The following is a 27,567-nucleotide window of genomic DNA, read 5'->3' as shown; positions in this document are numbered from 1 at the left end:
TGGGCGATGCTTTAAATGTAATGAACTGGGACATATAAAGGCCAACTGCCCAAAGAACCCCAACCAAGTGCAGTTCATTACACCACCATCACATCAAAGATCCCCAGGCCCAGATGCCTCTCAAATACACTTGGAGCGAAGGGAAACTTTGAGAGTGGGCGGAAAGAAGGTTACCGCATGGAGAGACACGGGGCACAAGTGTCAGCTATCCACCAATCCTTCGTCGACCCCACATTCATCAACCCAAAGGCCCAAGTAACAATTTACCCCTTCTTGTCACAAGCTGTAGACTTGCCTACAGCTGAACTTCCTGTCCAGTACAAAGGCTTGTCAGGAATGTGGACTTTTGCAGTTTATGACAATTATTCCATCCCCATGCTGCTGGGGGAAGACTTGGCCAACTAGGTGAAGCGGGCCAAGAGAGTGGGAATGGTTACCCGCAGCCAAACCAGGCAAGCTTCCAGACCCATTCCTGTTCCTGAGCCATCCACAGAGGCCTCGTCTGTGTTACCAGAGACCCAGACAGAGGTAGTGGACCCGGATCCCCTGCCAACGGCTAAAACAGCCACAGTGCCTCCAGTCCCAGACCAGGAACTGGAAAAGCAGCCAGCACCAGAACGGTTGCCAGCACTGACGACAGTGCTTGCAAATCCATCTTCAACCCCAACACCAGAGGGCGCCAGCGAGCCTGAACTGGCAGAAGCAGCAGACAACCACACCCAAGAGGCTCAGCCAGAACCTGAAATACCCCCTGGTGCACCAGTGGAGAGCGGCTCACCAGCAACGGAAACAACCCCATCACCTACATCACTTCCAGAGGGACCAAGCCCAAGTCCACAGTCTAAGGAAGAACTGGTATCTCCAGCTTCAAGGAAACAGTTCCAGACTGAGCAGGAAGCAGATGACAGCCTTCAGAAAGCTTGGGCGGCGGCACGGAGCATCCCACTGCCTCTCAGCTCTTCTAATCAATTCCAGTTTGTTGTAGAACAAGGACTTTTGTACAAGGAAACTCTTTCTGGTGGACCCCAGGAAGACTGGCATCCGCAAAAACAGTTGATGGTTCCAACTAAGTACAGGGAAAAGCTCTTAAGCTTAGCCCATTATCATCCCAGTGGCCATGCTGGGGTGAACAGAACCAAAGACAGGTTGGGGAAGTCCTTCCACTGGGAAGGGATGGGCAAGAACGTTGCCAAGTATGTCCGGTCTTGTGAGGTGTGCGAAAGGGTGGGAAAGCCCCAAGACCAGGTCAAGGCCCCTCTCCAGCCACTTCCCATAATTGAGGTCCCATTTCAGTGAGCAGCAGTGGATATTCTGGGTCCTTTCCCAAAAAAGACACCCAGAGGAAAGCAGTACGTACTGACTTTTGTGGACTTTGCTACCCGATGGTCGGAAGCAGTAGCTCTAGGCAACACCAGGGCTAAAGCTGTGTGCCTGGCCCTAACAGACATTTTTGCCAGGGTAGGTTGGCCCTCCGACATCCTTACAGATTCAGGATCTAATTTCCTGGCAGGGACCATGAAAGAACTGTGGGAAACTCATGGGGTGAACCACTTGGTTGCCACCCCGTACCACCATCAAACCAATGGCCTGGTGAAAAGGTTTAATGGAACTTTGGGGGCCATGATACGTAAATTCGTCAGTGAACACTCCAATGACTGGGACCTAGTGTTGCTGCAGTTATTTTTTGCCTACAGGGCTATACCACATCCCAGTTTAGGGTTTTCACCGTTTGAACTTGTGTATGGCCACGAGGTTAAGGGGCCATTACAGTTGGTGAAGCAGCAATGGGAGGGGTTTACGCCTTCTCCAGGGACAAATATTTTGGACTTTGTAAGCAACTTACAAAACACCCTCCGACACTCTTTAGCCCTTGCTAAAGAAAACTTAAAGGATGCTCAGGAAGAGCAAAAGGCCTGGTATGACAGACATACCAGAGAGCGTTCCTTCAAGGTAGGAGACCAGGTTATGGTCTTGAAGGCACAACAGGCCCATAAGATGGAAGCATCATGGGAAGGGTCATTCACAGTCCAAGAGCGCCTGGGAGCTGTTAACTACCTCATAGCATTTCCCAATTCCTCCCTAAAGCCCAAAGTGTACCATGTTAATTCTCTCAAGCCCTTTTATTCCAGAGACTTACAGGTTTGTCAGTTTACAGTCCAGGGAGGAGATGACGCTGAGTGGCCTGAAGGTGTCTACTACGAAGGAAAAAGTGACGGTGGCGTGGAAGAGGTGAACTTCTCCACAACCCTGGAATGTCTGCAGCGGCAACAAATCAAGGAGCTGTGCACTAGCTTCGCCCCATTGTTCTCAGCCACCCCAGGACGGACTGAATGGGCATACCACTCCATTGACACAGGTAATGCTCACCCAATTAGAACACCAACCTACCGGGTGTCTCCTCATGCCCAAGCTGCTATAGAACGGGAGATCCAAAACATGCTACAGATGGGTATAATCCGCTCATCTACCAGTGGATGGGCATCTCCGGTGGTTCTGGTACCCAAACCAAGGGGAAATACGCTTTTGCGTGGACTACCGTAAGCTAAATGCGGTAACTCGTTCAGACAACTATCCAATGCCACGCACCGATGACCTATTGGAGAAGTTGGGACGTGCCCAATTCATATCTATAAGAGACTTAACCAAGGGGTACTGGCAAGTACCACTAGATGAACCTGCCAAGGAAAGGTCAGCATTCATCACCCATGCGGGGGTGTATGAATTTAATGTACTTCCTTTCGGGCTGCGAAATGCACCCGCCACCTTCCAGAGGCTGGTAGATGGTCTACTAGCAGGACTGGGCAAATATGCAGTTGCCTACCTTGATGATGTGGCTATCTTTTCTGACTCCTTGCCCAAACACCTAGAACACCTGGAAAAGGTCTTTGAGCACATCAGGCAGGCCGGACTAACTGTTAAGGCCAAAAAGTGTCAAATAGGCCAAAACAGAGTGACTTACCTGGGACACCAGGTGGGTCGAGGAAATATAAACCCCCTACAGGCCAAGGTGGATGCTATCCAAAAGTGGCCTGTCCCAAAGTCAAAGAAACAGGTCCAATCCTTCTTAGGCTTGGCCGGGTACTACCGGTGATTTGTACCACACTACAGCCAAATCGCTGCCCCACTGATTGACCTGACCAAAAAGACCCAGCCAAATGCAGTTAAGTGGACGGATGAGTGTCAAAAGGCCTTTACCCGACTTAAGGCGACGCTCATGTCTGACCCTGTGTTAAGGGCCCCGGACTTTGACAAACCCTTCCTAGTAACCACCGATGCATCTGAGCGTGGTATAGGAGCAGTTCTCATGCAGAAAGGACCGGATCACAACTTCCACCCTGTCATGTTTCTCACCAAGAAACTGTCTGAGAGGGAAAGCCACTGGTCAGTCAGTGAAAAGGAATGCTACACGATTGTGTACGCCCTGGAAAAGCTACGCCCATACATTTGGGGACGGCGGTTCCAGCTACAAACTGACCATGCTGCGCTAAAGTGGCTTCATACTGCCAAGGGAAACAACAAAAAACTTCTTCGATAGAGTTTAGCTCTCCAAGATTTTGATTTTGAAATTCAACACATTTCAGGAGCTTCTAACAAAGTAGCTGATGCACTCTCCCGTGGAAGTTTCCCAGAATCCACTGGTTAAAAATTGTCCTTAAAATGTAGAACGTCTTGTAGTTTACATACTTAGTAGTATATGTAAAGGTGCATGTGTTGTATTAATCTATTTATTCTAAAGTTCTAGGAAGAAATCACCGTCAGTGAGGTTCCTCACTGTCTACGATTTGGGGGGCGTGTCATAAACAGATAGTTAAGGGTTAATGTCTCTTTTACCTGAAAAGGGTTAACAAACAGGGACCTAAACAGAGGACCAATCAGGAAACAAGATACTTTCAAATCTAGGTGGAGGGAAGCCGTTGTTTGTGGGTTTTGGGTTTGTGGGTTGTTCTCTCTGGGTCCTGGACGGGACTAGAGGTGCAACCAGGTTTCTGCCAATCTCCCTGCTACAGTCTCTTGTCTATTCAGAATATGGAGTAAGTACAAAGACGGTTATAGTCTTTTAATTTGTTTTTCTTTATTTGCAGATGTGTACTTGCTGGAAGTAGCTTAAATTGTGTGTCTGCTGGAGAAAGCTTCTTTCTATTGTCTATAAGCTAAAAAACCCTGTATATTTACCATCTTGATTACAGAGACAGTTTTTATGTTTTTTCCTTCTTTATTAAAGTTTTCCTCTTTTTTAGAACCTAACTGATTTTTATGGGGTTATCTTTTGTAAGACTCCAGGGAAGGGAGTCTGCACTCACCAGGGAATTGGTGGGAGAAAGGAAGGGGAGGAGGGAAGAAAAACCTACTCTCTGCATTGATCTCTGTATCTCTCTCTGGGGAAGAAGGGAGGGGGAAGGTAACATTCCTCTTGGGGTGGGGATTCAAGGAATTGAATCACGGTGGTCTCCTAGTGTACCCAGGGCGGGAAAGAGCTGGGAGGAAGAAAGGAGGGGGAAGGGAAATGATTTTTTTCCCCTTTGTTTTGAGACTCAAGGAATCTGGGTCTTGGGGGTCCCCAGGGAAGGGTTTGGGGGGACCAGAGGGTATCAGGCCCTGGAATTCCTGATTGGTGGCAGCGCTACAGAATCTAAGCTGGTAATTAAGCTTAGGGGAATTCATGCTGGACGCTAAGGTTCAGATTTGGGAATTATACTATGACAGTGACCTACTGAGCAAAGGGATTCTTGACACTCAGAAGGTCTGATATTTCCTTTTGATATATATTGTTTAATGTCTTTGCTTGTGGAGAGAAAGGGATTTGTAGAAAGTAATTCAGGAAAGTAGTAGTACAGCACCTTTGGGTGCTGACTTTGGATGCCTTCCACAGAGCCATGAACTGGAAGCTGGTGGAAAAGGTGGGCCTGGGTTTCCCTACTTACACCTAAGGGGTGCAGAGAGCTGCAAGCCTTCCCTGGCAGGGGAGAATCTGGATGGGCTCCTGAAACCAGAGGAGTAGAGACATTGAGGCATAGATTTGGGGGAGGCCAGGTAACTTCTTGACTGAGCCTATGATCATCCTTTGGCTGGACTGCTTTGTACGTCTTGCATGGAGCAAGGCCCTATGTGACCTGGTTGGAGGGTAGAATGTCACTGAGCCTCTGAAGCTAGTGTCCTGCCTGTGAGCTCCCAATGAGTAACTACAGCCAGACCCATTGTGACCTGATACAAGGGGGTTTTCTGCTGGTGAATTGCCTACTGCATTGTCACATGCAGTATTGCAAACCCCAAGTAAAAAATAATGAGTCAGCTCTACAAAAATCATGAGATTTTTCTCTCTGAGTTCTTTTATTTGCCTCCTTTTGCTGAATCTTTATGGTGTACTGGGGCCTTCAACCATGAGGGTTAGGAATGTACTTTCATTTTTTTTAATGAAAGTTAAGATTCTCATGTAATCCCATGTTTCCAAGAGCTGGAGCTTTGAGGAAAATATCAAAGATTTATGACACTTCAAGGAATTTTCCATACAAGTCAAGGTAAAATGGTCTGATTTGATCTTTTTTGTATTTTTCCATAAGAATTACCTTCCTTAAAGCAGGCTTGCCAGCACAGTGTATTAAAACCAGATAAATAAAACTGCATGTTATGTGGTTGTTCAGAGTTTATTAGCAAGAAGTTGCATCCACTGTAACAGTCAAATAAATACCGAATGTAGCTTTGAAAACCCAGGCCACTTCTTATATCTTATAATGAAATCAAACTTTCCACTGTTATAGCAGAGATAATGTTAAAACAACTATATATGTGGAAAAAGAAACCTATACACACACTAATCAATGGAAAAAAATCTGTGAATTAAATGTGTCTCTTGGGACAGCAAAGTTGAACTTGGCCAGTAACAAATTTGCCTGATAGAGGCAGATTTTGCAGCTCTGTTAATTAATTAATTATACTTCGCACCTTAACATCCAGAAAATTTCACTTCTTATATGAGGCAAGTATCATTTATTCTTTTGCATTTTTAATAAATTGGTCCAAATGTCTTTGCTTCTCTGTTCATTTTTTATTATAAATATGTCTTGTACTAATTACTTATGAACTTTCTAGTACTAAAGCTTTTCCTGTTAATTTTTAGTTTTCACAAAGCAGTAAAAGGCATGTGAAAATAAACCATTAACTGTTTTTTAAGAAGTTTCCAAAGGATGTGGATAACGAGCCTTGTGGATAAGGGAGAAGCGGTGGATGTGATATACCTAGACTTTAGTAAGGCATTTGATACAGTTTCGCATGATATTCTTATAGATAAGCTAGGAAAGTACAATTTAGATGGGGCTACTATAAGGTGGGTGCATAACTGGCTGGATAACCGTACTCAGAGAGTAGTTGTTAATGGCTCCCAATCCTGCTGGAAAGGTATAACAAGTGGGGTTCCGCAGGGGTCTGTTTTGGGACCGGTTCTGTTCAATATCTTCATCAACGATTTAGATGTTGGCATAGAAAGTACGCTTATTAAGTTTGCGGACGATACCAAACTGGGAGGGATTGCAACTGCTCTGGAGGACAGGGTCAAAATTCAAAATGATCTAGACAAATTGGAGAAATGGTCTGAGGTAAACAGGATGAAGTTCAATAAAGATAAATGCAAAGTGCTCCACTTAGGAAGGAACAATCAGTTTCACACATACAGAATGGGAAGAGACTGTCTAGGAAGGAGTAAGGCAGAAAGAGATCTAGGGGTCATAGTGGACCACAAGCTTAATATGAGTGAACAGTGTGATACTGTTGCAAAAAAAGCAAACATGATTCTGGGATGCATTAACAGGTGTGTTGTAAACAAGACACGAGAAGTCATTCTTCCGCTTTACTCTGCGCTGGTTAGGCCTCAACTGGAGTATTGTGTCCAGTTCTGGGCACCGCATTTCAAGAAAGATGTGGAGAAATTGGAGAGGGTCCAGAGAAGAGCAACAAGAATGATTAAAGGTCTTGAGAACATGACCTATGAAGGAAGGCGGAAGGAATTGGGTTTGTTTAGTTTGGAAAAGAGAAGACTGAGAGGGGACCTGATAGCAGTTTTCAGGTATCTAAAAGGGTGTCATCAGGAGGAGGGAGAAAACTTGTTCACCTTGGCCTCCAATGGTAGAACAAGAAGCAATGGGCTTAAACTGCAGCAAGGGAGATTTAGGTTGGACGTTAGGAAAAAGTTCCTAACTGTCAGGGTAGTTAAACACTGGAATAGATTGCCTAGGGAAGTTGTGGAATCTCCATCGCTGGAGATATTTAAGAGTAGGTTAGATAAATGTCTATCAGGGATGGTCTAGACGGTATTTGGTCCTGCCATGAGGGCAGGGGACTGGACTCGATGACCTCTCGAGGTCCCTTCCAGTCCTAGAGTCTATGAGTCTATGAGTCTATGAGTTCTGTGCATCCTATTAGACAAAGTCATGGGGAACTTGCTGGAAAATAATGACCTCTTTTCAGTGGAAAGAGATGAGAAATAAATCCCCAGAGCTCACACTGTTCCTGCAGCTGCTGCCTGCTGATATTAGAGCACAGCTTAAAACATCTGAGTGACCTACTCCCTATAATGACATTAATAAACTAGTCCAACCTAGTTTCATCAAATAACGTGTGATCTGGATTTAGTTGAGATATAGACAGTGTCCAGGCTTGCACAAAAATTATGGGTAGCAAAAACTGTCTTCTGGATACATGATTCACAGGCTGATGGGTGTAAGACCTTGTTCAATCATGTAGAAATAGCTGTAATTTTCCTGCACTCTGTGAGGGAATAATTGTTATGTTAGAAGAGGAACACATGTTTTTCCCACCTGCTCCTGCTCACCTATCTGTCTAGATTTCTATAATGGCCCATCACTATAGTATGTGGATACTATATATATTTAAAGGAAATGCTCAGAATCTGTTTTTCTCTGTCCCATGTGCGCCTCCATGCTCTGGAGTTCATAGTTAGGGCCCTACCAAATTCACAATCCATTTTGGTCAATTTCCCAGTCTTAGGATTTTAAAAATTGCAAATTTCATGAATTCAGCTATTTAAATCTGAAATTTCACAGTATTGTAATTGTAGGAGTCCCAACACAAAAAGGAGTTGGGGGGTGGGGGTGGGGCGTAGAGGTTGCAAGGTTATTGTAGGGGTGGGTTGTGGTACTGCTACTCTTACTTCTGCGCTGCAGCTGGTGGCAGTGCTGCCTCCAGAGCTCGGCAGTTGGAGAGCGGCAGTGCTGGTTGCTGGCTGGGAGCCCAGCTTTGAAAGCAGAGTCACTGTCAGGAGCAGCACAGAAGTCAGGATGGCATGGTATGGTATTGCCACCCTTATTTCTGTGCTGTTGTCTGCAGAGCTGGGCCCTCGTCAGTAGCCACCACTCTCCAGCCATCCAGTTCTGAAGGCAGCATCACAGAAGTGAGGGTGGCATGGTATGCTATTGCCACTCTTACTTCTGCGATGCTGCTGGTGGGGCGCTGCCTTCAGAGCTGGGCACCCAGCCAACAGACGCCGCTCTCGGGATGCCCAGCTCTGAAGGGCAGTGCAGAAGTAAGGGTGGCAAGTGATTTACTGTTATAACAGGCAGGAAACTCACTCTGCAGATGAAAATTGCCTGAGGAGGCCTGCTTCTGTCAGATCTGCAGTGCATCTTTCTATATGTACGGCCACGGAGGGTTGCCAACTTCCCAATTTCTTAAATCCAGACACTACAGAACCCCCACCATCTCCTGCCTCTGCTTGCTCACTCCTCCCCACTCACATGCTCCTCCCTCCAGAACCCAGCAGAGCTAGGTGGGGAGCTGAAGCGGAGTCTACCCACAAAATGCAGGTAGGAGTCAGCTCTGGCTGAGAAGGGGCTGGTGCAGGTTGATGACCCAGCGCCTCTGGTCTCCACGCCCTGGGCCAGGCTGGCAGTGAGGTTTGCAGGCAGCAGTCGTGGAGGGAGCATGAGGTGCTGTCAATCTCTCTGGATGAGCTGGGCCAGGCAGGGGGAAATGCCATTTCCTCCCCGTGCTGTGTGTGCGAGCTGGGTTCCAGACTCCACAATGAGAAGCATGACCTGAGTTTTAAGGGCGCTCCTCCCCCACCCTCCAGGGCTGGGCCAAGCTCTCATCCAAGTGGCATAGGGAGGGAGGCGAAGCGGGAGCTGGTACTGCAAAGTCACTTCTCATAGACTCATAGACTCATAGGTCAGAAGGGACCAATCTGATCATCTAGTCTGACCTCCTGCACAAGGCAGGCCACAGAACCCCACCCATCCAATTTTATAACAACCCCTATCCCAGGACCGAGTTATTGAAATCCTCAAAATTGGTTTGAAGACCTCAAGCTGCAGAGAAACCACCAGCAAGCGACCCGTGCCCCATGCTGCAGGGGAAGGCGAAAAACCTCCAGGGCCCCTGCCAATCCGCCCTGGAGGAAAATTCCTTCCCGACCCCAAATATGGCGATCAGCTAAACCCTGAGCATGTGGGCAAGAGTCACCAGCCAGCACCCAAGAAGGAATTCTCTGCAGTAACTCAGTTCCCATTCCATCCAACATCTCCCCGCAGACCACTGAGCAGACCTATCTGGTGGTAATCCAAGATCAATTGCCCAAATTAACGATCCTATCATAACATCCCCTCCATATACTTATCAAGCTTTGTCTTAAAGCCAGGAAAGTCTTTTGCCCCCACTACTTCCCTCGGAAGGCTGTTCCAGAACTTCACTCCCCTAATGGTTAGAAACCTTCGTCTAATTTCAAGTCTAAACTTCCTAATATCCAGTTTATACCCATTCGTCCTCGTGCCTACATTAGTACTAAACTTAAATAATTCCTCTCCCTCCCTAACGTTAACCCCCCTGATATATTTATATAGAGCAAGCATATCCCCCCGCAGCCTTCTTTTGGCCAGGCTAAACAAGCCAAGCTCTTTGAGTCTCCTTTCATAAGGCAGTTTTTCCATTCCTCGGATCATCCTTGTAGCCCGTCTCTGAACCTGTTCCAGTTTGAATTCATCCTTCTTGAACATGGGACACCAGAATTGCACACAGTATTCCAGATGGGGTCTCACCAACGCCTTGTATAACGGTACTAACACCTCCTTATCCTTGCAGGAAATACCCCGCCTGATGCATCCCAAAATCGCATTTGCTTTTTTAACAGCCGTATCACATTGGCGACTCATAGTCATCCTGCTATCAACCAGTACCCCAAGGTCCTTCTCCTCCTCCGTCGCTTCCAACTGATGCGCCCCCAACGTATATCCAAAATTCTCCCTAGTTGCGTCTCTGGTGCTGGTCATGCATGTCTTGAAGCCCCTGGAATGGCTTCCCAGGAAGATGCGGGGTGGGAGCAGAGCCAGAGAGGAGGGTGGAAAATAGGACGTGATCCAAACGCAATCCCGCAGCATGGATTGGCACCCCCCTGGCTCACAGGGATGCTGCCCCCAGCTCTCTGCAAGTGCCCTGCTATGGTCATACATGCTGCAGTGGGCGGTGCCTTTGCACCCCCTGTTCTGGCTCCCCTGTGGGCAGTAACTGAACTTTTGGTGTCCAGTCAGTATTTCTGACCAGACACTGTACAGGTCCCTTTTCGACTGGACTTTCCATTAGAAAACTGGACACCTGGCAATCCTAACAGCAGGCCCGTCCACTATCAAGGGGTCTGTGTCTAGTGGGGCTGGAAATATCATAGTACCTTAGCAGCTGCCTCCATCCAAAGCTCATTGAAATTAATGGAAAGATTCCCACTGACTTCAATGGGTTTTGGATCACCTCCCAGTAGCCTATTTCTAATAAAAGGCATGAACTTGCAGCATGTGCTTCGCCTCACTGCGCCCACCCCCCAAACCACACCTCTGGGGATATTACAGAGAGCAGGAGAGGGGAATGATGGCAGATGGGAACAAACCTATCCAATGATCATTATTGTGGAAACTAATTCTCAGGACCATTGAAAGCTCTCCTCCCCAACTATGCTCAGGCTTTTCATTTGTCACCCACTCTCATGGAGGTAACTGCTGCTTATTCCGATCCAGTGGCTCTATTGTAAACAGATTCCTCTTCCTGTCAAGGGTGTAAAAGCTGCAAGGACTACGGAAGGAAGAACCTCGCAAGGAGCTGGGGGAAGCTATCAGATAAGGGAGGTGGTGATGGCTGTGGGGGAGGGGAGAATACATTGAGGATTCTAGTGTGGAACTAATTATTTGGGCTGTGAAGTGGGGAAAATGTGGCACATTCAGTATTTTTTAATTGATATGAAAACAAATATAACTAGTTAAAGGCCAATGTATAGATCTGCCTATTTACTGCAGCCCACCAGTGACAAAGGCTCAGATCCTCACAGGTAGTTAGGAACCTCCCCCCCCCACTGAAATTTGAGGATCTGGGCTCAGTTGTTTACTGTTCCCAGTCCTGGGCAGCAGTAAATTGGATACGCTGGACTCTGTGCCATGCTTCTGCTGCAGTGAGCATGGTGGTGCTGACATTTATAGGGCAAGCCCATGTGCTTATGTTTGGAAGTCTTGGGGGAAGCATTGGTGTATTGACTATGCAAATAGGCTGTTCTCAGGCTCCTCTGCTCCTGTTGCACAGCCCTCTTTGGCTTCCATGGCCTCCCTGTTTTCCTGCCTATCAGCTGTTTGGGGGTAGGCTGTTTCCAGCAGGCTTTTTATATGTAACCCACAGCTCCTCCATGTCCTTTGCAGATGGAATCCTTTTGCTCTGTCACATGGATCTTCCCTGTGAAGTTCTCCACAGGAGAGCAGCCTAGAGCCCCTAGAGATGTCCTGGATGGCAGAAATGAAGATATGTCCCTAGTAAGCCCAGAAAGATAATGGGAGAGCACCTGAATTTACAGCTTAGGTGGTGACTGTCCTGGAATAACCCAAGAGATACAGCAAGGCACAGGGATACATTTGCTTTCTGGAACACGTCCTGAACTTTCTTACACTACCCATCCAAACCAGCAGCTTCCCCAGTGCTGGAGGAATATCCCTCACCCACTTTCCTCCTTCCTGCCATATAACTGGCACTCCTAGCTGGGAGGTGGGGGAACACTGCCCCCTACCTCCTGGAACCAGGGCCAGATTAAGGTTATGAGGGGCCTAAGGCTAATGGGAGGGAAGGGCCTAAGTATTAATTGCATATTGCAAAAAAAAATTATGAAGTTATCAAACATTGATTTGCATACATATTTACATATTATTTATTTATGTAAAATTAACAAGTTTATTCTATTCTCACTACACTCAATTCTTTGAACAATTTTTTCCGCTAGCTTAGCAGTGGCAAAGCCATGAATGATGTCATCGTAATTCAAAGACCAGCCAATTGCATTCTCAGTGCTCAAAAGGGACAAAGCGCTGAGATGCTCTTGAGTCATGGTGGATCAGAGGACATTTTTGACCCTTGTTAGAAGACAGGTGGAACATTCTCCACTACAGTTAGTGATCATTAGCAACAAATACAGCCATAAAGCAGTTTCAACATTTGGGAAACATTCTATCACATTGGATTCAGAGATAACTTGGTACATCCAAATAGATTTGCTTTCATCATCTTTTCTCTATATATCTGAGAGTGATGTGAATTCAACAAATTAAAGAAATTCTTTGCAAAATCTGCTGTGAGATCCTCTGGGTACTTCAGACACAGATATTTGATATCCTCACTGACCTTGGAACTTGAAATGTTAGGCAAAAAATTTGTCAGTACACTAAAGGTTTTGTCAATATTTTTGTAAGCTTTGATCCGACGTTCTAATGAAGTCTTCAGTTTGTTGATGATTGTGATGAAGGTATTAACTCTGAAGGCCTCCTTGTCACTGAATGAGTGGGCAGTTGCATCATTTCATTGTCTTCTGTCTTCTGGGGTGTTTGGCTGACTTATACTCATGGTTAGCAGTCCTTGCAGCCTCCTGAATTTCACATTCATCAAAACTATCCTGCATTTGTTGAAGAACAGTTCCAAGACTCCTCATTAGGTTTACAGTAGTGGAAAGATCAATTTGAGCACTTTGCAAGCTTAGACAGCACCTGCTGAATGGCTGAAGTATATCATTCCAGAGCCCACACAAAATGCCAGTTTCCAAAGTGTACATTGCATCACTCAGGATCTTTGCATCTTTTCTTGTTGCTGATTTTTGAGATTCATCATCCTTGATGCTCTCTAGCACTTCAAGGATGTTGGGGTATCCCAGAACAACTGCATTCACAGCTTCAGCGCTGGCACTCCACCATGTCCCTGAGAGTGATTTGGACACTGGGCATCCCTTTGGTAGTGAATCTCTAGGAATCATCCAATGACTGGTTGATGCAGTTAAAAAATTGTACAATTCTGGGACAAATCCAAAAAAAGAATCTGTTTCAACACAACCACCTATGGCAGACTGGCCAACAAGGCTGAGTGAGTGTGCAGCACATGGTATGTAATCAACCAAAACATTGCACTCTTTTATCTTTGCCTGCATCCCTGAATATTTGCACTCATATTACTTGCATTGTCATAGCTTTGGCCACGACAAAGGCTGATGTCAATCCCATTTTCGGTGAGGAAGTCATGTAGGTACGAGGCAAGACTCTCCCCTGTGTGGCTGGTGATGTTTATGAAGGTCATGACATGCTCAACTGGTCTGCTGGGTAGCACATTATGCAAGATGACAGTCAACTGATCTACATGACACATCTAGTGTTGAGTCAATGGACACTGAAAAATATCCCACATCTTTAATCTCATCTACAATGGCTGACAGTGTCTTCTTTGCCAGCAGTGCAATGAATTCGTCACAAATAGTCTTTGATATATATGATGTATGGCCTTTTACACAATTTGCATGTTCATTGATGTGCTGAGCTAAAAAAGGGTCGAACTTAGCGATTAGCTCTAGAATGCCAAGATAATTGCCATTGTGTTTTGATCCCATCTGAGCCACGGAATGGCAGACCATACTCTGCAAGAAAAACTATTGTTTCAACTATGCGTCTGAGAACATTCTTCCAATAAGCACAATCATCCAAAAACTGGTTTTCCATTTAGGTATCAATTCTGCCACTTTCTTTCAGACACAGTAGCTGCTTACTGACAATGTATTCTGCTTACTCATTGCATGATTGGTAATGTATGCAGTATTCTTCCAATCATTGAAGCCTTCACAGAACATTCCCCACTTTTTGGTATCAGAAATCAGGCAGCAATAGAAACAGTACACTTTCTTCTTAGAAGGCGAATAGATGAGCCATTCTCACTTGCCAATCTGTTTGCTAGGCTTCACATATTCAAAAAATGATTTGGTCAGATAACAATTCTGATTGGTGTATTTGCCAATGAAAAATCAGTATCTAGATTCTGGCGTTTCTGTGGGCCCGTCTCAGTCCAGTATGTAATGAGATCTTGAGAAGTCGTGTCCCACTCACCTGGATCATTGGAGAAGGATATTTTTGTATTACTATCACTGGGAAAGTGTTCAGAGGAGTGGGGTGAGACTGCAGTTGGAGAAGTCACAGGAGGCTGCTTCTTTTCATCAGGCACAGGCAGAGCAGGTTCACTTGGGCTGGTATTCATCTGGATCTTCTCACCACCAGACTAGGGTTTGGCTACACTTGCAGGTGTGCAGCGCTGGGAGTTAAGGCTGTCTTCGTACAGCTGTGTAGGGAAAGTGCTGGAGTGTGGCCACACTGACAGCTACCAGCGCTGCAGTGTGGCCACATTTGCAGCATTTGCAGCGCTATTGGGAGTGGTGCATTATAGGCAGCTATCCCACAGAGCACCTCGTCCCATTTTGTCACCATTTTGGCGCCGTGGGTTGTGGCAAGGGGGCGGAGGGTGCAGGTCATTCTGCTTCCTGTCCCAACGCCCTGTGATGCATCACTTCACATCCCAGCAATCCCTGTTATTCCGTCCACGTTTGGCGCCATCTTGACTCTCTCAACGGTTTCTGTGCAGCGCGATTTCTGTGGGAAATGGAGCCCGAACTGCTGAGGAGTATGCTGATGAGTCTCGCCAGCACATCACGTTTGGCAGTTGAGCTATTCCTTAAGATACAAAGTGATGAGGAGTCTGACGATGACAGCGAGTCACCTGACACGTATGACACTAAATTGCTTCTGGCATTCACGGAAATGCTTAGCACCGTGGAACGCTGCTTTTGGGCTCGGAAAACAAGCACTGAATGGTGGGATCACATCATCATGGAAGTCTGGGATGATGAGCAGTGGCTGCAGAACTTTTGGATGAGAAAAGCCACTTTCATGGGACTGTGTGCTGAGTTCGCCCCCACCCTGCAGCGCAAGGACACGAGATTAAGAGCTGCCCTGACAGTGGAGAAGCAGGTGGCTATTGCAATCTGGAAGTTGGCAACTCCAGACAGCTACTGATAGGTCACTAACCAGTTTGGAGTGGGAAAGTCGACCATTGGAATCGTGTTGATGCAAGTTTGCAGGGCCATTAATCGCATCCTGCTAAGAAGAACCGTGACTCTGGGGAATGTGTAGGGCATTGTGGATGGCTTTGCACAAATGGGTTTCCCTAATTGTGGAGGGGCAATAGATAGGACGCATATTCCTATTCTGGCACCACCCCACCTAGCATCCAAGTATGTTAATCGGAAGGGGTATTTCTCTATGGTTCTCCAGGCACTTGTGGATCACCATGGGCGTTTCATTGACATTTACACAGGCTGGCCTGGAAAGGTGCATGATGCAGGCATCTTTCGGAACACTGCCCTGTTCAGGAAGCTGCAGGCAGGGATTCTTTTCCCAGACCGGAAGATCACAGTAGGGGACGTTGAAACACCCATTGTGATCCTTGGCGACCCCGCTTACCCGTTAATGCCTTAGCTCATGAAACCGTATACAGGGAAGCTTGACAGGAGCAAGGACCGGTTCAGCTACAGGCTGAGCCGGTGCCGAATGACTGTGGAGTGTGCTTTTGGCCATTTAAAGGGGCACTGGCGATTTCTGTATGGGAAGCTAGACTTGGGGGAAAGCAGCATCCCCGCGGTTATATCCGCGTGCTGTACCCTCCATAATATTTGTGAAGGGAAGGGTGAAAGATTCAGTCAGGCATGGACCTCCGAGGTTCAACGCCTGGAGGCTGAATTTGCACAGCCAGAGAGCAGGGCTACTAGAGAGGCCCAGCAAAGGCCTTCAAGGATTAGGGATGCCTTGAGGGAGGAATTTGAGGCTGAAAACCAACAGTAATGTTTGGTGCCTTGCACGGAAGTGAAGTGCAGTGGTTACAATGTTAGTAGGAATCTGTTTTTCCTAAGCTGATTTGCAGTGCTTGTTTCTTTCCTGGGCTAAGGTATCTTTGACTTTCTGCAATAATAAAGACTGTTTTCAAAGCCAAGAATTCATTTATTGAAAAGAAAATAACTTTATTGACAGACACACAACATTTTGGGAACCTAAAAGGGCAGGGGGGTGGGGTGGGGAACTGTACAGTCACAGGTTTGAATGTGTCCTGTCTGGAGTGCTGTGCAATGACTGCTGCACTTCAGGATGCCTATACTGCATGGTGATGGGGGTTGAGTGCAGAGGGTAAGGGTCGTAGTTCTCAGGGCTGGTTGGTGAACGTACAGGTTTTGGAGGCAGCTGGTGTTGGTAAGAACTTGGATGCTGGGGAAGGGGGTTTTGATCTGATATTGGGGCACAAGGGAAAGAGCTTTGGGATGGGGGAGGGGTGACATGGTAGTGCTCTGCCTGCATGGATATGAGCGCCTGGATAAAGTCCGCTTGGTGCACCAGGATGCTTATCAGCTGCTTTGTTCTTTTCTTCCTGGCCGCTGTGTTTTTCTGGCAGATCCTGCTTTCCCTTTCCCTCCAGTTCTGCAGTTTTTTATTCTCTCTGGCAGAGTGATCCATAACTGCTTGCAGCAGGTCTTCTTTGCTTTTTCACAGCTTCTTCTGGAGGTTTTGGAGTCTTTGAACTGTTGATAACATGGGCAGCCGGGAACTCAAGGTTGCTTTTGGAAAGGCAAAAAAGGGAACAGTTAACAGAGGCAGCATTGTTTATATCTCAGACAGTTATTCCCACACAGTGAAGGAGTAACATTCTTCACAATAGCATAATTTTTCCATACCAAAGAGAGCGCACATAATCCACAGGAGCCCCGAAATGGTGAGCAAAGGGGACTGATTGCTTCCGGACTGTACTGTCCTCGGGGTTTCTGTGTGTTGGGGAAAGCAAACAGCTGCAGGGGGCACCTACAGTGAACACTCTCCCAGCATTTTCCACAGGAGTTGATCCTGGAAGATATCTCGCTGCTGCGGGTCACCTGGGAAGAGCGGGAAGGTCTCCTACAGCAATGCGGATTCTGCCCTGGCCCCTATGCAGCTTGCCTGTGTGCAGCAATGGTCCCCCCACCCCTCGCTATTCCACATCTAGGCATGCATACATAACCCTCCCTCCTCTCCTGAAAAATTTCCATCCTGAAAATAAAAGCTGCTTACCAGGAACCCGCTCCTCTGTTTGTCCTCCACCAAGTACCGGCTGCTGCGATTGGCTACCTTCCTCCTGGCTTGTCAAGAGCTCCTGGCTGCATGCTCCAGGGACTCCGGGGTGTCTCCCCCCACCCCAGTACCTTCACTCTCGGTTTCCTCCTCCCCCTGCTCCTCCTCCTCCCCCCCCACTCTGAAGTGTCCATTGTGGTCCTCAGATTGGCGGTCAGGTCACCCCCAAGTATCGCGTCCAGCTCTTTGTAAAAACGGCAGGCTGTGGGAGCAGCACCAGAGCAGCGGTTTCCCTCGCGTGCTTTGCAATAGGCACTCCGCAGCTCCTTCACTTTAACCCTGCACTGCAGCGCGTCCCGGTCATGGCTCCTTTCCAGCACGGCCCTTGATATCTGCCCATAGGTATCGTAATTCCTACGGCTGGAGCACAGCTTCCTCCCCCCAAACACTGATGAGGTCCAGCAACTCGCCATTGTTCCATGTTGGGGCTCGTTTGCCACGTGGAGGCATGGTCACCTGGAAAGATTCACTGATCGCACTCCACACCTGGCTGAGCAAACAGGAAGGGGATTTTTAAAATTCCAGGGGCATTTAAAGGGCGGGTCACCTGAGGCCAGGGCAGTAGAGTTCGAACTGATGAGCAGAGTGGCTGAACAGGCATTCTGGGATACCTCCGAATACCTCTGGAGGCCAATAACAGCGCTTTTGGTGGCCACACTGGCGGACCAGTGCTGCGTCACCAGCGCTGCAGTCGTTATTCCCCAGGCCAAGGTGGAGTACAGCCAGTGCTGTAGCCAGGGAGATACAGCGCTGTATATGCCTTGCAAGTGTGGATGGCGAGTGAGTTGCAGTGCTGTAAAGCCACCACCGGTGCTGCAACTCTCCAATGTAGCCAAGCCCTTTGTAGGAGGAAAAAATGTTAGGAGAGAAGGAGTATCTTTCAGCACTACATCTTGTCTTTGCCGTCTTTCTTTGGCCTCTTTCAATTTCTGCCATCCTCCTTTCTTCGACATGGTTTCTATTGTCCAGCATAGGCCTGCTGTGTACAAAGTTCAATACTGCTTGGGCCCATGCTTACTTAGCTGACATAGACAAAATCACAACCACCATAAATTGAATTCACGATCTTGATGGATTAATTTGTACAAAGCACTAACGAGACAAAAAAAATTCGGAATGCCCTGCTACCATGGCTCAGCTGTTACTTCAGTGTGGAATGGACCTAAAAATTAAGGCCTAAAAATAGGAGGGGCTAAGGCTATAGCCTTATTAGTCTATGGGTTAATCCGGCCCTGCCTGGAACTAGTAACTATTGGGGGCGTGGAACACTGATTCATCCACTGAATTAGCCTCTCCCCTGCAAAAAAAAAATGAATGGAAGGGAGATGATACTCATACACCTTGGCCAGCCCACCCATCTCCCCTTGGTCCTGAGCTGAGGAAGATTTGGGGACGCAGAGAGGTTGGAGTGAGGAACTGAGAAGTAGAATGGAAAGCTGGGGGGCTGGCTGGGAGCTGCCGCGTGGGGAAATTATCCACAGTGGGATGTGGATGGGGCTGCAGGGAAGCAGAGGCCTCCACTGCTTAGGGGAGGGGAGCCAGAGCCCTACAGAAATGATAAAACCAATGCACTAAAGAATGAAGGGCCCAGGACTGTTCGACTGGGGCTCCTCTGGCCGGGGGCGGTGGGGCCCGTGGTAGCTCCCGGAAGGGGGGGTGATCACGCACCGCCCATGTCCAGGGGCTCTGCATTTGTACATTATCCGCACTCAGGAGCTGGGGGGGGGGGTCCAGAAAGGCTCTGTAGTCAGGTCCAGAACAAAACTCGGGGTGTGTGTAAAACAGCCGCTGCAAGCCTGGGGGCGGGGGAGGGGGGTGTCTGTTGCAAAACAGCTCTAAAGAGTATGGGGCGCGTTCATTTCCATCTTCTCCGCGCCCCAGTTTAGGGGCTGAGCAGAGCTTCCCCTTTAAGAGGCTGTTCCTTGCGAAGGGAATCGCTGCCCCCCACCCCTCGCTGGTAGCGCTCCCTGTGCAATTCTCCAGGGCCCCCCGGCCACGCCTCCTTCTCCGTTCTCTCTCCGCCCCTCCCGCCAGCAGCGCGGGCGCGTCGGGCTCCCAGCTGCAGGCCGGGCCCCCGGAGGGTTGCTCGGGGCTGGGTTTGCCGCCCCAAGAATGGTAGCGGCAGAGAGGCGGGAGGGACGCAGCTCGGCCGGCCGCGCGCGCCGGGGCAGCAGGGAGGGACCATCGCTCATCGCCGTCTGAGGGGGAGAGAAGAACCCAAAGGCCACCGACATTGGGGCGAACCATTTCCACCCGGACAACATCATGTCCACCAAAGCGGAGCAGTGTAAGTAGCGGGCCCCCGGGGGTCGGTCGCGGCCCCTTCTCTGGGGAAGGAGGGAGCAGCCAGGGCTGGGGGTTCTGTGTGGGTCCCGGTGCGGCGGGGGAGGGGCGCTGCGCTGTCCATGGTCCTGGGAGCCGGGTCACAGGGGCGGATGGCAGGGGGAGGGGGGCGTGTCGGGGGGATCTATTACACTGCGCCTTGCAGTTTGTCAGCTGGCTGCCACTGCGCTCGGAGCTGCGTCGGGGTGTCTGGCTGTCTCTGCAGTGCGATTTGTTTCACTCAGCTGCTGAGAAACCCTGTCAAGGGTGCCCTGTTTGTGCTCTGCATGATATCGGAGTTAAAAACCGGAGGCTTTTCTGTCTTCCTCCAAGACCGGAGGAAGGAGGAGAGAAGGGAAGCCAAGCCCTGGGACCTAGTTCTGGTTAGGGCCTGGTTTTAGGTGTTTGATCCATCTCCTTTGCTGTAAATGGTAGCTGTGGGTTAACGCTTCCCAGCCTTTGTTCAAAGCTGTTCACATCATTTTCAGTGCAGGTCCTCTTCCCTATGTTGGGTGACCAGATGTCCTGATTTTATAGGGACAGTCCTGATATTTGGGGCTGTGTCTTATACAAGCGCCTATTACCCCCCACGTTCTATCCTGATTTTTCACACTTCCTGTCTGGTCACCCCATGAAGTCTTGCACTTGGTGATTTTTCAATCCTCATACTGATACAAACTGCTTTTAATAGCCCTTAAACGTTTCACTTATTGCTTTGCATGCTTACCAATGAGATAATATTTACATGCTCTGTTAAAAGGAAAGGAATATAATTTAGTATTGGGGGCGGGAAGGGGGAGGAATGATTGATTGGCTCGGTTTGGCTTGTGGATTTAGTGATAAAATACAGAGCCTAACAGTTCTGGATCACTAGCCCTGATCAGTGGTGTCCCAAAGTGAACTGACAGCTTCATTGGTTTGTATGAATTGAAGTGAGGGTTTAGTTTAGGTCCTAGGGTCTGTATCAAAAGTCACCCAACTAATTGGTCCAAGAGTCTCAACAGAGAGCCCACAGATTGAACTAACATAGAACGTGATCTGCCCTTCACAGTCTTAGAAGTGATCTACCTATGAAGAAGATCATTGATGGAATAGGGAAGCTGGGCTGCTGCTCTGGCTCATGCCATGCATCTTCTGTGCATATACAGAAGTCATCGTTCTCTTACCTTGTCTACTCTATTGTTTCATACTATTCTGCGCTGCTGCTAAAAAAACACCAGAGGAGCTCCATTGACTTACCCTAGAGTGGATGCTAGCAGTCACTGACATTTTAACCACCATGTTTTCTAGATCTACTCTGCCAGCAAAGTCAGATGATGGTGATAAGAATGCAAGCAGCTGGCCCACATCAGCACTCCCACTATTGTTACTACTGTTAATAACTGGCATATTTGCTAGTGCAATAGTGGGAAATTATAAGAAAAATGCCACTGTAGACCAGCACTGAATCCATATAACCTTTTCTTCTGATGCACTATCTTAATGATGTGTTGGGATTGCTCTGTGATCAAGGGCTTAGAGTGCTTTTGGCTCAGCTGGAATCATTTCACCCGGCATTCTGGATGTTGAAATTCACTTCCCTCTTTGGTCCATGTCTATTGATCTTCAGGTTATAGTACAAAGCCTTTGTGTTTTTACAGGCCTTTGCCTGATTAGGACAAAGGGACATCTTTTTTTTAACTTTTGGAGTTAATCTCTAAATTACAGTAGCTGATATTTTTGTCTTTTAAGTGTTGTGCTGATGGCCTAGGTGCATCCTTTATGTAGGGTGCATTTTTATAAATCAAGGGATGGTGCTCCTAGCCTCTGTTTGCCAGAAGCTGGGAATAGGCAACAGGAGATGAATCACTTGATGATTACCTGTTCTGTTAATTCCCTCTGGGGCACCTGGCATTGGCCACTGCCAGAAGACAGGATACTGGGCTAGATGGACTTTTGGTCTGGACCCAGTATGACAATTCTTATGTTCTTAAAAATGGAAAAAGAAAATTCTGTACTCCCTCTCTGCACGATTGCAATGTTCTGCTCTCGCCCATTGTGACTACTTTTTTCTCTGTCTCTCCCACATTTTCTGAACCTGCTCCTCCTTCTCATGCTACTCTGTGTCTTACTTCTGATTACTTCACATTACTTCCCGGTAAGTCTAACGTCACTACTGGGCAAATTAGTTGAAACAACAGTAAAGAATAAAATTATTAGACACATGGAAGAACATAAATTGTTGGGCAAAGTAACATGGTTTCTGTAAAGGAAAATCATGTTTTACTAATCTATTAGAGTTCTTTGAAGGGGGTCAACAACATGTTGACAAGGGTGTCATGGTATCTTTTCCCAATCTGAACCTTAGAGTCCAAAAAATTGGAGTACCAGCATGAATTCCTCTAAGCTTAATTACCAGCTTAGATCTGATACACTGCCACCACCCAAAAATATATAGTGTTTTGGTCCTTCCAAAAACCTTCCCTGGGGACCCCAAGATCCAAATTCCTTGAGTCTTACAACACAGAGGAATAAACCATTTCCCTCCCTGCTCTTCCCCTCCAGGTGTTCCCTCCTGGGCTCCTGGAGAGAGAGACAGATTCAAGCTCTGTGAATCTAAACAAAGGGATTCCCCCTTCTTCCATCCTTTCCCCTTCCCTGTTAAGTACAGACTCAATTCCCTGAGCCTCAACAAGAGGAAAAATCAAACAGGTCTTAAAAACACAACTTAACTTTTACTTTTTTCTTTCTTTTTTATTATCTCTGTATTTAGATGGTAAAGTTACAGAGTCTGTCAGCTTATAGAAACTGGAGAAAAGCCTCCTCCAGCAGAACTACAATTTAAAATACTTCCAGCAAACTACACCATTTGCAATACAGAAAACAATCAAAAGACTATAACCGCCTTCTATACTAACTACTCACTATTCTGATATGTAAGAGACTGTAGCAGGGAGATTGGCAAGAAACCTGGTTGCACATCTAGCCCCTTCCAAGACCCAGAGAGGAACAAAGCAAAACCAAAAACACAAACAAAGGCTTCCCTCCACCAAGATTTGAAAGTATCTTGTTTCCTGATTGGTCCTCTGGTCATGTGTCCAGTTCATTGTTTTGTTAACCCATTACAGGTAAAGAGACATTAACCCTTAACTATTGTTTTATGACAAAGGGATCAGTGACATAGCGTATTTAGATTTTCAGAAAGCCTTTGACAAGGTCGCTCACCAAAGGCTCTTATGTAAATTAAGTTGTCATGGGATAAGAGGGAAGATCCTTCATGGATTGAGAACTGGTAAAGACAAGGAACAAAGGGTAGGAATAAATGGTACATTTTCGACTGGAGAGAGGTAACTAGTAGTGTTCCCAATGGTCAGTCCTACAGCTGCATCCTATTTAACTTATCCATAATGATCTAGAGAAAGGGGTAACAGTGAGGTGGCAAAGTTTGCAGTTGATACTAAACTGCTCAGGATAGTTAAGGCCAAAGTAGACTGTGAAGAACTTCAAAAGGTTTCACAAAACTAAGTGATTGGGCAACAAAATGGAAAATTAAAATTTAATGTGGATAAATGAAAGTAATGCACATTGGAAAAAATAACCCCAACTATACTACAATATGATGGAGCTAATATAGCTACAACTAATCAGGAAAGAGATCTTGGAGTCATCGTGGATAGTACTTGGAAGAGTCCACGAGTATGCAGTGGCAGTCAAAAAAGTAAACAAGATGTTAGGAATAATTAAAAAAGAGAAAGAGAATAGATGGAGAATATCTTATTGCCCGTATCTAAATCCATGATACGCCCACAACTTGAATACTGTGTACAGATGTGGTCTCCTTATCTCAGAAAAGATATACTGGCATTAGAAAAGTTCAGAGAAGGGCAACTAAAATGGTAGGGGTTTGGAATGGGTCCCATATGAGGAGAGATAAAGAGGCTAGGACTCTTCAGCTTGGAAAAGAGGAGACTAAGCGGGGATATAATAGAATATATAAAATCATGAGTGGTGTGGAGAAAGTGAATAAGGAGAAGTTATTTACTTATTCCAAATATAAGAACTAGGGGCCACCAAATTAATTAATGGGCAGCAGGTTAACACAATAAAGGAAAGTTCTTCTTCACACAGTGCCACAGGCAACCTGTAGAACTCCTTGCCTGAGGAGGTTGTGAAGGATGGACTATAACCGGGTTTAAAAGGGAGCTGGATAAATTCATGGTGGTTAAATCCATACAATGGCTATTAGCCAGGATGGGTAAGGAATGGTGTCCCTAGCCTCTGTTTGTTCAGAGGATGGAGATGCATGGCAGGAGAGAGATCACTTGCTCATTGCCTGTTAGGTTCACTCCTCTGGGGCACCTGGCATGTCACTGTCGGTAGACCGGATACTGGGCTGAATGGACCTTTGGTCTGACCCTGTATGGCTGTTCATGTTCTTATGTTCACATTAATATATGGAGCAGTTCCTTCTGCTTCATCCACCCTCTCCATCAGCACCATTTTTCATGTTTTCCCTTTCTGTTTTCAACCTTCGTGTTCCCTCACCCCTAATATTCTTGGCCTGTTCTACTTTGGGCTTCTTTCACTCACTTTGCTGGCTGCTATTTACTCTCTCTTCCCCCACCCCTTGTGCTGCTCTGGAGCCCTCACACTGGCATTGCCTTCTCCTGTTTCTTTTAGTTTTAAGGACCACCCCCCCTTTTATTTTTATTTTTTTACAGTTTTGGTATGTGCATTGGTTTTAAATGGGATTCACTTGTGGATCCAGATCATGGATTTCTCCTCTGTTCCTGTCCTGAAGCTGGCTTTCTCCTCCACATGATGCTTTAGGTTGGGGATCCAGAAATTCCTAACCGACTGAACTTTTGTTTTATAATATGTTTATCAAGGCTCCTCCTTTGCCTAGTTCTTTATGGCATTGTAAAGTATATTTATTTCCTCTTTGCATAATTCCAATTTTCTTTCACTTGCACTTTTTGACAAATGGTGATGATTTCCAACAAGAATTACACTGGCTTATGCACCATTACCAGGCTATCCCTCAAGCCTCAACTGATGCTGCCACTGCTACTGTCCTGCTAGACTGACAGGCAAGAAACAGATTGTCTCACGTAGGCGTAGCGAGTAATGATGACTCCAGAATTTGCCATGAAACAGCAGAAAAAACTAAAGTGAAAGAATACACTGACCAGATCAGAAGAGCAAAAATTCCAGTCCTAATCATTGGTGGTGTGGAACTCTGCAGGAATACATGGCCAAGTAACAGTTCGTCTCCTACTGCTCTGAGCAATACCAGGTCATCCTAACAAAAGGTATACAGCCAACAGAGGGTCACAGGAGGTCACCTGCCATGCTACTCTTCTTTATCCTCTTCATCCTTCTGGGTACATTCTGAAAAGTAAAGTCAATGATTAGGCCTAACATCACAGCACTCCAGTGGACTTGTTAATTCCCTTTTCCTCCAGTAATTAAAACTGGCATCTGCTCATGGTAAGTAATGTTCTGGGAATGCCAACTCCCCTCCATTTTCCTGTCCAGGACTTTGAAACAAACAAGGAGACCATCTCCAAAGAATCCAACGCAGCTTTTACACTTGTGTCAAAGAGGAATTTCAGAGTTTAGATGCATGTGCAGTGTGGAGATAAACATTGAAGCTAGCAGATATTTATGTCAACATTTTAAAACATGGATAGCTAAAGCAAGGCTCCTAGATCCATATTTAGACATAGCAGTACAAGTGGCCAGATTTTCTAAAGTGCTAAACACGTGCACTTCCTGTTGAAGATATAGGATTTATGCTGCAAGGCTTTTCAAAATCAGTTATTTATAATCCAATGCCTGCACTGGATTTAGGAGCCTATCTGTAGGTACAAAGGTTTGCAATATGATGTAATGCTTTCATTCAAAAAAGCTCTCATTACCTGGGACATGATATAATTACATTTCTATGGGAGGTATGGTCTGATAGCAAAAGAACGTGAAGTGACTCATTTTACAAACAAAATTATTATCTAGCTATTGCATTTATGAATGTTCTTTTATGTTGATTGATTTCATTTGGGCACTAACTCGCTTAATAGAAATAAACAGGTTTCCTACTTTGCACAAAACAGCTCCCGACATGCTTTTCCCTCTCTTGAAAACACGTGGCTGTAAAGATGAAGGAGGCTTTTTAAAATATAGCTTGACTAATATCTTTGGCATCGGTTTTCCTATTTCAGTTATGGACATCTGACTGCGTAGCATGGCACCTGCAATGAACTATAAATCCAGCTGTGAGTTGTACTTTGGTTGGGAAATCTGATTTGTGACCTGATTATTTTACAAATCTACTAGGCTTCATATCCTTTACACCAGGGAGACTGACAACACAAACAACATTAAGTAAATAGAAAAGGCTCTTTCCTAATCTAATTCATGTATTTATACTGTATAACTCTCATTACCATGGAATCTGAGCACCTACGCAAAGGATGTTCAGTAGTCTAGTTGTCTAAAGAGATTTTGGGAACAGGGATCCGTATTCTTACTTATTTGTAAAGGGTCATTTACATCTATAAGGCTGTATCAGTAAACAGTAATAATATACATTATACGCAGGGAGAATACATGGTGTACTAGAAAGCTCTATCCATTTAAATCTGAGGCGACTATTTTGCTCACAAGTGGAGGCCTCAAATGCACCAGTTCTGCTAACCAGAATGTCGTAGATATTATAGTGGAGGGAAAGAAAGCCTTCCTTGCCTTGCGTAATCACTGAATAAGATTTAACACGTTTATTCTGTAGTCATTCAGAACTCAGAACATGATTTTTGCTACTGGATTTTTTAGCCTTCTATTTTGTTGGTCCCACCCATCTGTATATTATTTTGAGTCCACTGAATAGATAGTTGAGGACAAAATATGACTAGTATGACCCACAAGGCCATCAGTACCCAGTTGGATGCACAAATGTAGCTTGTTTATGCAAAAACCTTGCTAGTGCAAAGATACAAACATGAAAATTTGCACACTGGAAAAAAAAGGAGACTTTGAGGGGACTTTTTTTTTAAATTATGAAAGTTATCCATAAAATTAGAGAGACAGCCTCCACCTAAGCTCCCTTTTAGGCATACACAATTTTGTGCAGAGGTCCTTGGAAAAAAATAAATATGATCATGTAATTAAAATCAGTATAATAATGCATACATCCAACAGGGCTGAATTCAGGTTGCATAGGCAACCTTAATTCTGGCATTTCCTAACTTTTGAGTGCTTGACTTTGCAACTTGAATAATTATAGCATAGTTTTTGTATTTAATAAATATATAGGATTGTTCACTGGGGGAGCTGATCAAAGCAAAATGTATACAGTAAATGTGTTCAAGAGATACCTACGTTTAGCTGTAGTCTGGCATGTTGTGATGGATGGCCTTACCTTGTTCCTAAATTGTTTTATGTATCTATAGGGCAGGATTTTCACCAGTGCTAGCACTGCCCAATTCTGCTTCCACTGAAGTCAATGGGATTTTTAACACTGACTTGAATAGGAGCAGAGTCTGGCCAGTTCTGAGTGCGTGGAAAATCCCACCCATAATGTTCCTCATTGCAGAGAGAATAGTGAACATGCACTTTGAAGTTCTCTTGCTTTGTTAAAGAAGAGTTAAAGCATTTAAAATCTTAAGCTGTGCTGACATTTATTATGTCATGTTGTCCACTGTCAGAGAATGACAACAGTAAAGTGACATAAAGAAATAGCATCAGTATTTCATATTAACAAAAGTTTTGACCTTTTTTATAGCTATATTGT

General features: G+C 46.0%; 1 protein-coding gene across 1 annotated transcript in view; it reads left to right on the top strand.

Moving 5' to 3' along the window:
- Positions 1-19,636: 19,636 nt before the first annotated feature.
- The window catches only part of UNC79 (unc-79 homolog, NALCN channel complex subunit), a 151,830-nt gene continuing 143,899 nt past the window's right edge, over positions 19,637-27,567 (top strand). Inside the window, 1 exon segment of the mRNA XM_030558858.1 lies at positions 19,637-19,764. Within this exon segment, the coding sequence (XP_030414718.1) occupies positions 19,743-19,764 (22 nt within the window). The 5' untranslated portion in view covers positions 19,637-19,742.

This window comes from Gopherus evgoodei, chromosome 4 (genome assembly GCF_007399415.2).
Source record: "Gopherus evgoodei ecotype Sinaloan lineage chromosome 4, rGopEvg1_v1.p, whole genome shotgun sequence".
NCBI classification, from domain to species: Eukaryota; Metazoa; Chordata; order Testudines; family Testudinidae; genus Gopherus; species Gopherus evgoodei.
The sequence above is the reverse complement of the archived record's forward strand: the minus strand, read 5'-3'. Positions and strand labels throughout refer to the sequence as shown.